This window comes from Lithobates pipiens, unplaced genomic scaffold, assembly GCF_037356315.1.
Source record: "Lithobates pipiens isolate NorthernLeopardFrog02 unplaced genomic scaffold, aLitPip1_a1.2 Scaffold_8, whole genome shotgun sequence".
In the NCBI taxonomy this organism is placed as follows: domain Eukaryota; kingdom Metazoa; phylum Chordata; class Amphibia; order Anura; family Ranidae; genus Lithobates; species Lithobates pipiens.
This window is the reverse complement of record NW_027507903.1, coordinates 531,312,283-531,324,946: the sequence shown is the minus strand read 5'-3', so window position 1 is coordinate 531,324,946 and position 12,664 is coordinate 531,312,283. Positions and strand designations below refer to the sequence as shown.

Sequence of the window (12,664 nt, the reverse complement as noted above, 5' to 3'; positions counted from 1 at the left end):
TACGTTTTCCCATTTTTTTTGTGGTAAATTAGGGGCCTCGGCTTATATTCGGATCGACCTATACTCAAGTATATACGGTAACATTCCACTTCTTTCCCTTTAAAAAAACTCTTTGGTTGCTTTCGCAGTATGCTTTGAGTCATTGTCCATCTGCACTGTGAAGCACTGTTCAATGAGTTCTGAAGCATTTTTTTTTAATATGAACAGATAATATTGCCGGAAACACTTCAGAATTCATCCTGCTGCTTTTGTCAGCAGTCACATCATAAATAAATACAAGCAAATCATTTCTATTGGCAGCCATACATGCCCACGCCTTGAAAATACCACCACCATGCTCCACTAATGAGGTGGTATGCTTTGGATCATGAGCAGTTCCTTTCCTTCCCCATACTCTTCTCTTCCCATCACTCTGGTATAAGTTGATCTTGGTCTCATCTGTCCATAGGATGTTGTTCCAGAACTGTGAAGGCTTTTTTAGATGTTTGGCAAACTCTAATCTGGCCTTCCTGATTTTGAGGCTCACCAATAGTTTACATTTTGTGGTGAACCCTCTGTATTCACTCTGGTGAAGTCTTCTCTTGATTGTTGACTTTGGCACACATACACCTACCTCCTGGAGAGTGTTCTTCATCTGGTTAACTGTTGTGAAGGGTGTTTTCTTCACCAGGGAAATAATTCTTCAGTCATCCACCACAGTTGTTGTCCGTGGTCTTCCGGGTCTTTTGGTGTTGCTGAGCTCACCGATGCGTTCTTTCTTTTTAAGGATGTTCAAAACAGTTGATTTGGCCACACCTAATGTTTTTGCTATCTCTCTGGTGGGGTTGTTTTGTTTTTTCAGCCTAGTAATGGCTTGCTTCACTGATAGTGACAGCTCTTTGGTTCTCATATTGAAAGTTGACAGTAACAGATTCCAAATGCAAATAGCGCACTTGAAATTAACTATGGACCTTTTATCTGCTCCTTGTAAATGAGATAATGAGGGAATAACACACACCTGGCCATGGAACAGCTGAGCAGCCAATTGTCCCATTACTTTTGGTCCCTTAAAAGTGGGAGGCACATATACACACTGTTGTAATTCCTACACCGTTCATCTGATTTGGATGTAAATACCCTCAAATTAAAGCTGAAAGTCTTCAGTTAAAGCACATATTCTTTGTTTCATTTCAAATCCATTGTGATGGTGTATAGAGCCAAAAAGATTAGAATTGTGTCGATGTCCCAATATTTATGGACCTGACTGTACATACAGTATCTCACAAAAGTGAGTGCATCTTTCACATTTTTGTAAATATTTTATTATCTTTATTATCTTTATTATCTTTTCATGTGAAAACACTGAAGAAATTACACTTTGCTACAATGTAAAGTAGTGAGTGTACAGCTTATATAACAGTGTAAATTTGCTGTCCCCTCAAAATAACTCAACACACAGCCATTAATGTCTAAACCACTGGCAACAAAAGTGCGTATACCCCTAAGTGAAAATGTCCAAATTGGGCCCAAAGTGTCAGTATTTTGTGTGGCCACCATTATTTTCCAGCACTGCCTTAACCCTCTTGGGCATGAAGTTCACCAGAGCTTCACAGGTTGCCACTGGAGTCCTTTTCCACTCCTCCATGACAACATCACGGAGCTGGTAAATGTTAGAGACCTTGAACTCCTTCACCTTCTGTTTGAGGATGTCCCACTGATGCTCAATAGGGTTTAGGTGTGGAGACATGCTTGGCCAGTCCATCACCTTTACCCTCAGCTTCTTTAGCAAGGCAGTGGTCATCTTGGAGGTGTGTTTGGGGGTCATTATCATCTTGAAATACTGCCCTGCGGCCAAGTCCCTGAAGGGAGGGGATCACGCTCTGCTTCAGTATGTTACATTACATGTTGGCATTTATGGTTCCTTCAATGAACTGTAGCTCCCCAGTGCCGACAGCATTCATGCAGCCACAGACCATGACACTCCCACCACCATGCTTGACTGTAGGCAAGACAAACTTGACTTTGTACAAAATAACTTACTTTAACTCCTGAATCTTCTCTGGGACTTGTGGAAATGGTGGTTCAAGGCGGTAAATAGCTCCTCTTCAGGGTAAGTGTAACTAAGACTGGCCATACATTATACAATTTTCTTGTACAATGTTCCTTTAGATTTACAAAAACCATATAATATGAGGTCAAACCTAAACACTTTCAAGGTGTATGCAATCTGGCAGGCCCTTGCACCGCATAGTTGAAGGTAACGCTAAAGGAAATTGAATGAGAAAATTGTATAACGTATGGCCAGCTTAAGCAGGAAGCCAGCGAGTCGTCTCTTCATATACAGCCTTTTAGGAAGGTCTCACATCCATAAACTGTATTACTGCAATGTTCCCAATAAAAAGATTTCCCGTCACTTCCTGTCCTGAAGACACTATTGTAAGTGCCCTATCAAAAGGTTTCCCTCATCTCTTGTTACCAGGATATCTGTAAAATATCTGTCCTGTGTCAATGGTCACCAGAAATAGGGTGAATCTTCCCAGTAGAGACACAGACATCAATAAAAAAAAACAAAAAACTTTTATATGTGCACATTCCATTCAAACAAAAGACAAAATCAAAATCAAATTTTATTCAAACAAAAAGACAAAGTTTAGGCTTTAGGTACAATTTAAACTGGCAGGCATGGCAGAGCTGAATATGCATGTTTATGGAGTACTCTGAATATTTTGTAGGCCAAGACCTGTTGGATGGCGCTTCCACATCTGACTACACACTTATGCCACATACACACGATTAGACATTCCGACAACAAAATCCATGGGATTTTTTCCGGCGGATGTTGGCTCAAACTTGTCTTGTATACACATGGTCACACAATGTTGTCGGAAATTCCAAATGTCAAGAAGGAGAAAATTGAAGTTCAATTTGATTCCAAGCATGCATAGACCTTTGTGCTTCGGAATTGTGTACACATGATCTGAATTTCCGGAGAACGGATTATGTTGTCGGAAAATTTGAGATCCAGATCTCAAATTCCGATGTAAAATACACACGGTCAGAATTTCCACCAAAAATCTCCCATCGAACATTTTCCGCCAGAAAATCCGACTGTGTGTACGCGGCATACAGCTCCATTCACACAAATGTGTTTTTTGTTATGCTTTTTGCATTTTGCAGAAATGCAGTTTTTTTTTTAAATGGGACGCATTCACATCAATGCATTGTTGTACCTCTGCATTTTTGGAAAGGGTCGGGGACTTTTTCTCTGCAAAGTTCAGCGTTTTGCACTTAATAGACTTCAATGGAGCCACATCCAAAACACAAGTTTTAACACGATTTGCATCTTTTTTTTTTACATTCACTGTATATAGTTGGTTGCTATGGAGCAGGTTGGGATGTCGGCCACTGCATCCTTAACAACCGATGAGTCATCAGCTGTCAGCGGGCTTCCCCGCTGACAGCTGAATGTAAAAAAAAGAAGAAGAAAATTAACGGCTAAAATAAATTCACGAAAAAAACATTGTGGGGTCCCCCCCAAAGGCCACACCAGACCCTTAGGTCTGGTATGGATTTTTGAGGGGACACCCCCCATGCCACAATAAATAAAAAATGACATGGGGTCCCCCCAAAATGCATACCAGACCCTTATCCGAGCATACAGCCCTGCAGGTCAAGAAAGGGAGAGGACAAATCGAGCGCCCCCCTTCTAAACCATACCAGACCACATGTCCTCAACATGGGGGGGTGGGTGCTTTGGGACAGGGGGAGCTCTGCGCCCCCATCCCAAAGCACCTTGCCCCCATGTTGATGGGGACAAGGGCCTCTTGCCAACAATCCTGGCCGGTGGTTGTCAGGGTCTGCGGGCGGGGGGCTTCTCGGAATCTGGAAGCCCCCTTTACCCAGGGGCCCCCATGGTGAGAGTATGTGGTCTGGTATGATTCAGGGGGAGGGGAGGGACGTGCTGGAGATGAGGGCCATGCTGTCAGGACTAGGGATGGGCGAATGGTTTGGCCTGAGCATAAGTTCGGGCCAAACTTTGGTTGTTCGGATGTTCTGCGAACACCGAACAATATGCAGTGTTCGGGGTAAATTCTAAAGCTGCTGGAACACTGTTAAAGTCTATGGGACATTAACATAAAAATCAAAAGTGTTCATTTTAAAGGCTTATATGCAAGTTATTGTCATAAAAACTGTTTGGGGACCCGGGTCCTGCCCCAGTGGACATGTATCAATGAAAATGTTTTAATAATTTTTAAATGCCCGTTTTTTCGGGAGCAGTGATTTTTTTAATGCTTAAATTGAAACAATAAAAATGATATATTCCTTTCAATATCGTGCCTGGGGGGTGTCTATAGTATGCCTGTAAAGTGGCAAATTTTTCCCGTGTTTAGAACAGTACCATAGCAAAATACATTTTTTTCATCTTTCCATCTATTCAATTTTCTGCCCTTGTTTTAACTATGGATAGTAAAACATTTTTTTTTCTGCCAGTAAATACCGTATATAGCCCACTTCCTGTTTCTTGTCTGGTCATTAGCCTAGGCTTATGACATCATGCACAGCTCTCTCTCAGAGTGAGAGAGAGCTGAGAGTTTGCCAGGAAGGGAGGGGGTGAATCATTAGAGGGCCAATGAGAGCTGCAGAGCTTGAGGTGTGCATATGTAAATCCAGGAAGTGAACAGGCAGCAGCTTCAGCTGCCCACAGTTAAAATGATTGCAGTCAGACTCAGTGGAGGGAGATTTCTGAAGCACATTTTGCAAGTACAGAGTCACAGTATATATAAAATAATATACAAAGTGGTTGGAGGGAAGCTTCAGAATGGAAAAGATGTTTTTATTACAAATTCTGTGAGCAGACTGCAGTTCCTCTTTAAGTAGGAGTCATAGTTGCCAGAGAAGCCTTTCCAAGCCACCGTGCCCACACTCTAGTAACATTTTTGGGACAGCCTCTATTATTATTATTATTATACAGGACTTATATAGCGCCAACAGTTTACACAGCGCTTTACAATATCTACTGTTGTAGGTGTTCTGATAGAGGAATCAGTTGTAGTTCACTAGCTGCTGCCAGAAGTCAATGTTTAATGCATAGTGCACCCATGATGTTGGTGTCACAGAGCAGTATGGGTTTTCCATAAAAAAAAGCACAGCGGTAGCTGTTTGCTTTCAGCCTGTTTCTCTAATTAGAGCCTTACAGAGCCCTCAAGAGCAGACGGGGGGGGGGGGGGGGGGGGCTGGGATGAGTCAGTCACTCTGACTCATTTGGTTGCTTGATTAATCAAAGCTCTAGGTATTGAAAACGGACAAACAGAGTGATTTAGGTGTAATTGGTGAAGTTTGCTTGAGAAACAAATTATTTAGGTGGGGTATTTAATTTCATTTAGTGGTCTTTGCATTTGTGTATTGTTTTTTTTTTCACTTGTTTTAATCTCTATTTGCGTTGTTTATAATTTGCCTTTTTCTTTTTTTTTTTCATCACTGTTTTTCCCCCTGTAGCTTAACCCCTGCTGATCAATCAGATTTTAAGAACAAAAAAAAAAAACATTTTATTAACTAACGTCATAAGGACCATATGTGCTCAAATGTACATATTTAAAATAGCCAACATTATGTAAACCCCAGGAATCAGAGACAATCCATACTAATCAATGTGAATATACAGAACATAATGTACTTCTCATCATATTTAATAGTTCTGTTAAGAAGAACATGCTAATATTGTACAATGAGGCTTCGTTGACCTAAACCATTTACGGAGAAAACTCATTACTGCTATCCAAACAGAGTGTTCAGATGACAGTCCAATCAATGTGTCTGGGAGCTCAGGTTGTCCCTGTAATTTCCAAACTGCAGTAATAATTATTTATTTTTATTACAGGTATTTATATAGCGCTGACAATTTGCTCAGTGCTTATCATATATATGATATATTTCAGTCCCTGCCCTCAAGGAGCTTACAATTTAAGGTAGTAAACTCACATTCATTCATACAAACACATACTACTTGCAATTTAGACTGGAGCCAATTAACCTCCCAGCATGTCTTTGTAGTGTAGGAGGAAACCAGTGTACCCAAAGAAAGCCCACACAGGCACAGGGAGAATATTCAAACTCCATGCAAGTAGTGTCTTGGTTATGATTTGAACTGATACCCCTAGTGCTGACAGGCAGAAGTGCTTAGATTGTGTAAATTGTTAGTGCTGTGTTTAATGGGTATCTCTAAATTGGAAGGTATCGTTAACAGAATATTATTTGATTGATCCACAAATGCAATGTTCTCCTTGGATTGGGAAGTATAAACAATTTTATACACCCCCCCCCCCCCCCCCATCACTTTTATACTGCGATATATACTACAGATATACTGCGGCAGGACAACTCTATTGTGCGAAACAACGTACCTATACGTGATTTTGTGCAATAGACAGTGGGGGAGCCGATTTGTCAGAAGGGGAGCCATTCAGCGGGTTCTGGTGGACTCGATGTCTGCTGGCCACCTGAAATCACTCCTCAGAGAGGCAGAACAGCTTGGATCTGTCTATGTAAACAAGGCAGATCACCGTTCTGACAGGGAAAAAGATAGAGATCTTGTGTTCCTGCAAGCAGAAACGCAGATCTCTGTGTTCATCCGTTCAGACCCTCCCCAACACAGTGTCATTAGTACAGTAACAGTGCATATTTTTAGCACTGAACACTGTAATATTGTCACTGGTTCCCAAAAAAGTGTCAAAAGTGTCAGTTAGGTGTCCGATTTGTCGCAGTTCTGCAAAAAAATTCTCTGATTGCCGCCATTACTAGTAACAAAAAAACAAATAAATAAAAATGCCATAAATATCTCACATAGTTTGTAGACACTATAACCTTTTTGCAATATATGTTTATTGGAATTTTTTTTTACCAAAAATATGCAGCAGAATACATATTGGCCTAAATTGATGAAGAAATGTAAGTTTAAAAAAAAATGTATTAACAGTGCCACACCTTGAAGACGTCACCTGACGAAACAGACGTAGGGTGAGGCAAGGACACTGATTACTTCATGGATGCCGGCTCACACTTGTGGTCTTTGACAGGTCTGGAGGTGAACGGCTAATAATAGCTGAGCGTGTTACTCCCTAGTGCCGGGTAGGCCTGTGAGATGTTTTTACACTATGGGAGCCTCCTTCTTTCTTTTTTTTATCTTCCCCATGATATGCTATGATCTGTGAAAGGGGACTCTGACCAGAAAACTGTGATTGGTGATCGTTTGGAGATGCTGTGGTCTTCTGGCTGGTTTAAAATATTACTAGTATATCGATCTGGTGAGTCCATTTTAGTGAGAGTGGTGAAGGATTCACACATTGGTGGAGTACTTGCTGTACTTACAAGCCAAGACGTTTTAGATTCTATTTCACAAATTTGAAATATTGTTCAACATTTCTCTTATATACTTGTATAATTTATTTTTTAAAACAATTGTAGATACCCTAAAACCACTGATTACAAATAATGAGCCCTACTGAATCAGATTAATATCTAGCAAGTGTGATACATGTCATAATATATGTCCAAATTAAAGAAACGAAAACTGAGCTGCTGCCATAAACACCTCCTAAAATAGAAGGCTAAAACATAAATATTAAACTATACACTCAACCAAAAAAGTGTGAAGGCAGCGCTGCAAACCCCAGCATTAATCAACCATGGTAAGTCCACAAATTCCGTTTTGTTATACTGGTCAGAAGATCTCATCCACAAAATGTCTCATCCTCAAAAAATGTAGACAATGTACCAAAGTTCTCTCTCAGTGTTAGCTCTGTGGTTTATTCATACACTGTCCAAACTACACACCGTAGTGGGTTAATCGGCATATAACAATCTGGCAATGCTGAGCTTGTGTAAACCGACTTCTCCTCGTATTAACCGGATTTTCATCAGAGACACCCACTGTCAGTGAGTTGCTAGCAGGTGGATCGGAAAAATGCTCAAGTAGACTCATTCATATGGAGAGGGGAGAAAATAAAAAACTCCATAGCTTAATCCCATTGATAAAGTTTATTTGAACACATCACCCCCCCTGTAGCAAGTACACTTACAATTTAAAACAGCAGATAGAGCACTGTATACACTGTTCTATCTTCTAAAGAGATCCCGATGTTTAACATCAGCTGAACAGCACGATTTTTCAAACAGTCGCTTCAATGGATATAGTTCAAGGTTAGTCGTATAGCCACACCCTCATGCGTTTCGTCATCTAGGACATCATCTGAGGGCGTAATTTGATTTTTTTCTTTAATTTTTTTCTTTGGGTTTTTAACCTGTTGGACTATTAAACATGCACTTTAATAATATCGCACAATATTTTTTGCATTGCACTTTTGATATCCACTAGCACTTTTATTTATATTGTTGCACATTATTTACATATATTATTTACATAATGTTCTGTTTATTCACATTTTAAGATTGAGAATTTTTGGGTTGATGTGCGGACCAGCGCCACTCTTATCACTATACAGAGTACATATTGGCCTAAATTAATGAAGAAATTCGATTTTTTACATTTTCTTATTGGATATGTTTTATAGCAGAAAGAAAAAATATTGTTTTTTTTTTTTTTCAAAATTGTCTGTCTTTTTTTGTTTATAAAAAAATAAAAATCACAGAGTTCTATACCACCAGGCAGCATTGAACACAGTGGGAGCAGCACCCGTAGTCCCGTCCACCGCTAGAGAGTAGTGTGAGGGACTGCTGGCGCCACTCCCAGTGTGCTCAGTGCTGCCTGACAGGGTGGGCGGGATTACGGGTGGCGCTCCTGCTGTGTTTAATGCTGCCTGGTGGTGTAGAACCATGTCAGTCAGCCCAACAATCTAGCGGTGAACAGGTGAGCTTGGCGAGTGCCCAATGATCTATTAACCATTACTGCAATACTACACTCGCTACACTCCGCCACTGAGAAGGACAGCATGTTTTTAGATTTTTGCAAATTCCCATTGGCTTGCAGCGCTTCCCACCTTGAGCTTGGGGGAAGCTGCAATGATGGGCACGATGAGGATGCATTGATGGGCACAGTAAGGCTGCAATGATGGGCATGGTGAGGCTGCATTGATAGGCACAGATGAGGCTGCAATGATGGGCACAGGTGAGGCTGCAATGATGGGCACAGGTGAGGCTGCATTGATGGGCACATTGTGTTTGTTTTGTTAGTATAGCATGCAGGTTAAATTATTTTGTTGTTAGATCTGTTCTATATATTTTTTTGATGCATGTGAATTTTGGAGGTGTTCTCGTAAACTGTCACTTTACAATAAATGTTGCACTTTATTTGTTAAAAAAGGAGTGCATATATTACACACACACTTTTTATTTTTGAGGTTGGATGGGGAATCTTGGGTGAGTTCCCACACTTTTTTCCCAGGACTAAACCCCTGGTGGTAATAGACGGACTACTGATACCAGCCAGTCCAAGATTGTAAACACTGTGTTCCCCGGCCACAGCATTTCTCACTACTCTCAAAGGTCTTCTTAGAATTCTTCAGCACTGACCTCCTTCAAAGTACAAGTCCTGCGTTCCTTAGTCACAGCAGCTTGACCTTAACTCTGCAACTTTCCTCTTGACCCTTTACTGCTACTTCTCCTTCACCAACCTTCATCTATGTACAAGTCCTGTGTTCCCCGGTCACAGCATCCTGACACCAGCTCCTTGATGAAGATCTTTGTCCTCCAAAGCATCTCAATGGCTCCTCCAGCCCTCCTCCTCCGCAGCAGTTTGGGACCACCAGGAGTTATTCACATAATGTGAGTACACTCAGCATACTAATACATTATGGTGGGACTAACCAAGCAAAGGACACCCCTCCACTGATGCCATATCTGCTCTACCCTCTGTCTCTAACATGACCATCTTCTCCAAGTCTTTTTTTAGGCTGGGTTCACACCTATGCGAATTGTATGCAGAGGTTTCTCCGCATCAATTTACATGACAGGAGATTGTGACTGGCTCTCTATGGAGCCAGTTCACATGTCCATTGTGGCTGCAAAGCAATTTGCACAGGAACGCTGTGCCAAATTCAGACAAAAATTCAGCCGATTCATCCCTGAAACGGAGAACAGGGACGTACTAAACCCCTACTGCGAGCTGAATCCGTCTGTGGTGTGAACCCAGCCTTAAGGGCCCATTCACACTAGGAACTGCATGTAAACAACACAGGAACGTTGTGCGCTTCCTGTGTGATTCACAAGCAACTCTGTGCAGTAAGATTGCAGCCTTATTCATTTTGAATGGGCTGAAATCTCACCGCTCCAAAAGTAGTGCATGCATTCACTCCTTTTTGAAATGCACAGCAACCGCATCACTTGGTATTTTTGTTCCATGCAATCCAGTGATGGCAAATGCAAGGGCAGCGAGTGACTTGCATGCAGTGCCGGTGTCCAGCCATCCAGATAGTGTCTGCCCCGTACTGCGCAGGTACAGCACTTGAGCAGTAGGGAGGAGAAGGAGACGCTGAAATACTCAGAAGAAGAACGGCGCCTGCGCACTGAGTCCAGGTGCAAGCCCCACCATCCAAGTGGACATACAGTAGCAAATAGTAACAGGGCCCCTCGCGGGCTCGCTTCGCTCGGCTATTTTTTATTCTAACTCTATGTCTACTTGGATGGTAGGGCTTGAACCTGGACTCACAGCACAGACGCCGTTCATCTTCTGAGACTTTTGGAATCTCCTTGTCCTCCGTACTGCGCAAGCGCAGTACAAGGCGGACACTATCTGATGGGGGACACTATTCGACACATAACCGGAAGCCACACGGGATTGTTGTTTTCCGGCACTGCATTCTATTTAATTGTTTCCTAAAACAGTTACATTTGATGTATTCTGTGAATGATAACTGGGTTTATGGAAATATGTGAAAATTCAGTATATGGCCAAACTGTCAAGCCATCAAATGACTGGATTCATAACAGCACTATGGCGGCTGAAAGTTGAAAAACAAGACAGCAGCTTCCCTGGCTGTATAAGACCCCTTTCACACTGGGGAGTTTTTCAGGTACTTTTGGGCTAAAAATAGCTCCTGTAAAAGCGCCTGAAAAATGCCTCCCCAGTGCGAGAGCTGGAGTGCTTTCACACTGGGGCAATGCGCTTGCAGGACGTTAGAAAAAGTCCTGCAAGCAGCCTCGCTGGGGCGGTGGAGGAGTGGTGTATACACTGCTCCTCCCCATTGAAATGAATGGGCACCACTGCTGAAGCACCTGCAAAGCGCCGTTAAAACGACGGTAAAGCGCCGCTAAAACTAGTGGCGCTTTACCCCTGATGCGGCCGTGCTAGCAGTGTAAAAGGGGTCTAAGAGGGTTTCGTTGGGAGTCTTCAGCTGTCTTGATTGGCTGGGCTGGGCATACGTGTACATTATTTTCTTCAACCTGGCACATAAATCATGCCAATCTCACACATGTATCTGCATGGCTCAGTGTTCAATTTAAAAAAAATGGTAACATTTATGACATCCAGAGTCTCTTCCATAATATTAAGCCTACTTGTCAGCATTTTTGCAAAACCAAGTTTAGTTCTACTTTAAGCAACAGCTGTGTGTCATAGCCCTTATAAAAGAAATATTCATATTTTCAGGAGATGTCAGCCCCCATATATCCTCAATAAAGTGACTTTTTTTTTTTTTTTAGCATTCGCAGTATGAAAAAGTCCAACTTATCACTGTAGTGTGGAAGCCATGCAGAAAGGCTTGGTCCTGTCACCCCTGGATTCTATTAAGATCACCTGAAATGTTATCATGTGATCAAGCTTCATGTGGTATCCACACCCACACCTGCAGACAGCTGTCTAATGAACTAGGTATCTAGAGACATGGAACCAGCCCTTCCACAACACAAAATGATCAACCTATTATTAGCAATATGTTTGCTTGGAACTGGAGGTAAAAATTGTGTTTTTTGGTTGAAACTTCATTCCTTTTATAAGTATTATATTGAAGGTCTGTCCATTTTAGAGCAAACAAGATCATACCATGCCCACGAATAGGGTCTACCATTCAGTGACTGAATGGAGACTTTGAAATGTATAGAAACAATTCTGACTCATAAACTCATAGAATTGTGGTGTTATTATCCCAGTTGGGTCTGGTCATGGGTTCCAAAACCCATGACCAATGGCCGGAGAACAGGGAAGATTCTTGGTCACACAGCTGCATGACCACATAAAGTGCTTAGCACTTGCTTTCTGAACACCCCCTGGTGTGTTTATTTCATATATCTAATTTTTTTTTTAAGCTATATATCGCTGTATTTTACGTAATCCTTTGACAATATTCCTCCCACTGACACCAACAATGGGGCACTATTTCTTCCACTAATAGTAATGACAGGGCACTACCCCCCCTCCTACTGACCACCAACACTGAGGCCATGTTTGTTCTCACTGATGCTTGGCCCAGGGCATTTTCTATCCCCACTGGTTAGAATCCAGCCCCTCCTAAAGTCTAAAGGACAGTAAACTGGCACTTTGTTTGAAAAGTTTGGAGACCCCTGCTGTACTGCATAGATGTGAAAGGTCCTATATGCTTTTTAAAGGGTGGCCACCCTGATAGTTAAGGATGAGCTTCGGAGTGTTCGCACAGCCCACGCACAGAGCCTGCCAGGAAGTCGAGGCTGCGCTGATCACAGGCAGGTGAGACATTGTCCCGATGCACGGTTGCAGAGA

The 12,664-nt window shown here is 42.0% G+C and overlaps 1 protein-coding gene across 1 annotated transcript in view; it reads left to right on the top strand.

Moving 5' to 3' along the window:
* Positions 1–11,787: 11,787 nt before the first annotated feature.
* Positions 11,788–12,664, top strand: part of LOC143962245 (uncharacterized) — a 16,518-nt gene continuing 15,641 nt past the window's right edge. The window contains exon 1 of the mRNA XM_077471568.1: positions 11,788–11,882. Coding sequence (XP_077327694.1) covers positions 11,813–11,882 — 70 coding nt within the window. The 5' untranslated portion in view covers positions 11,788–11,812. The remainder of the gene's footprint in view (positions 11,883–12,664) is intronic.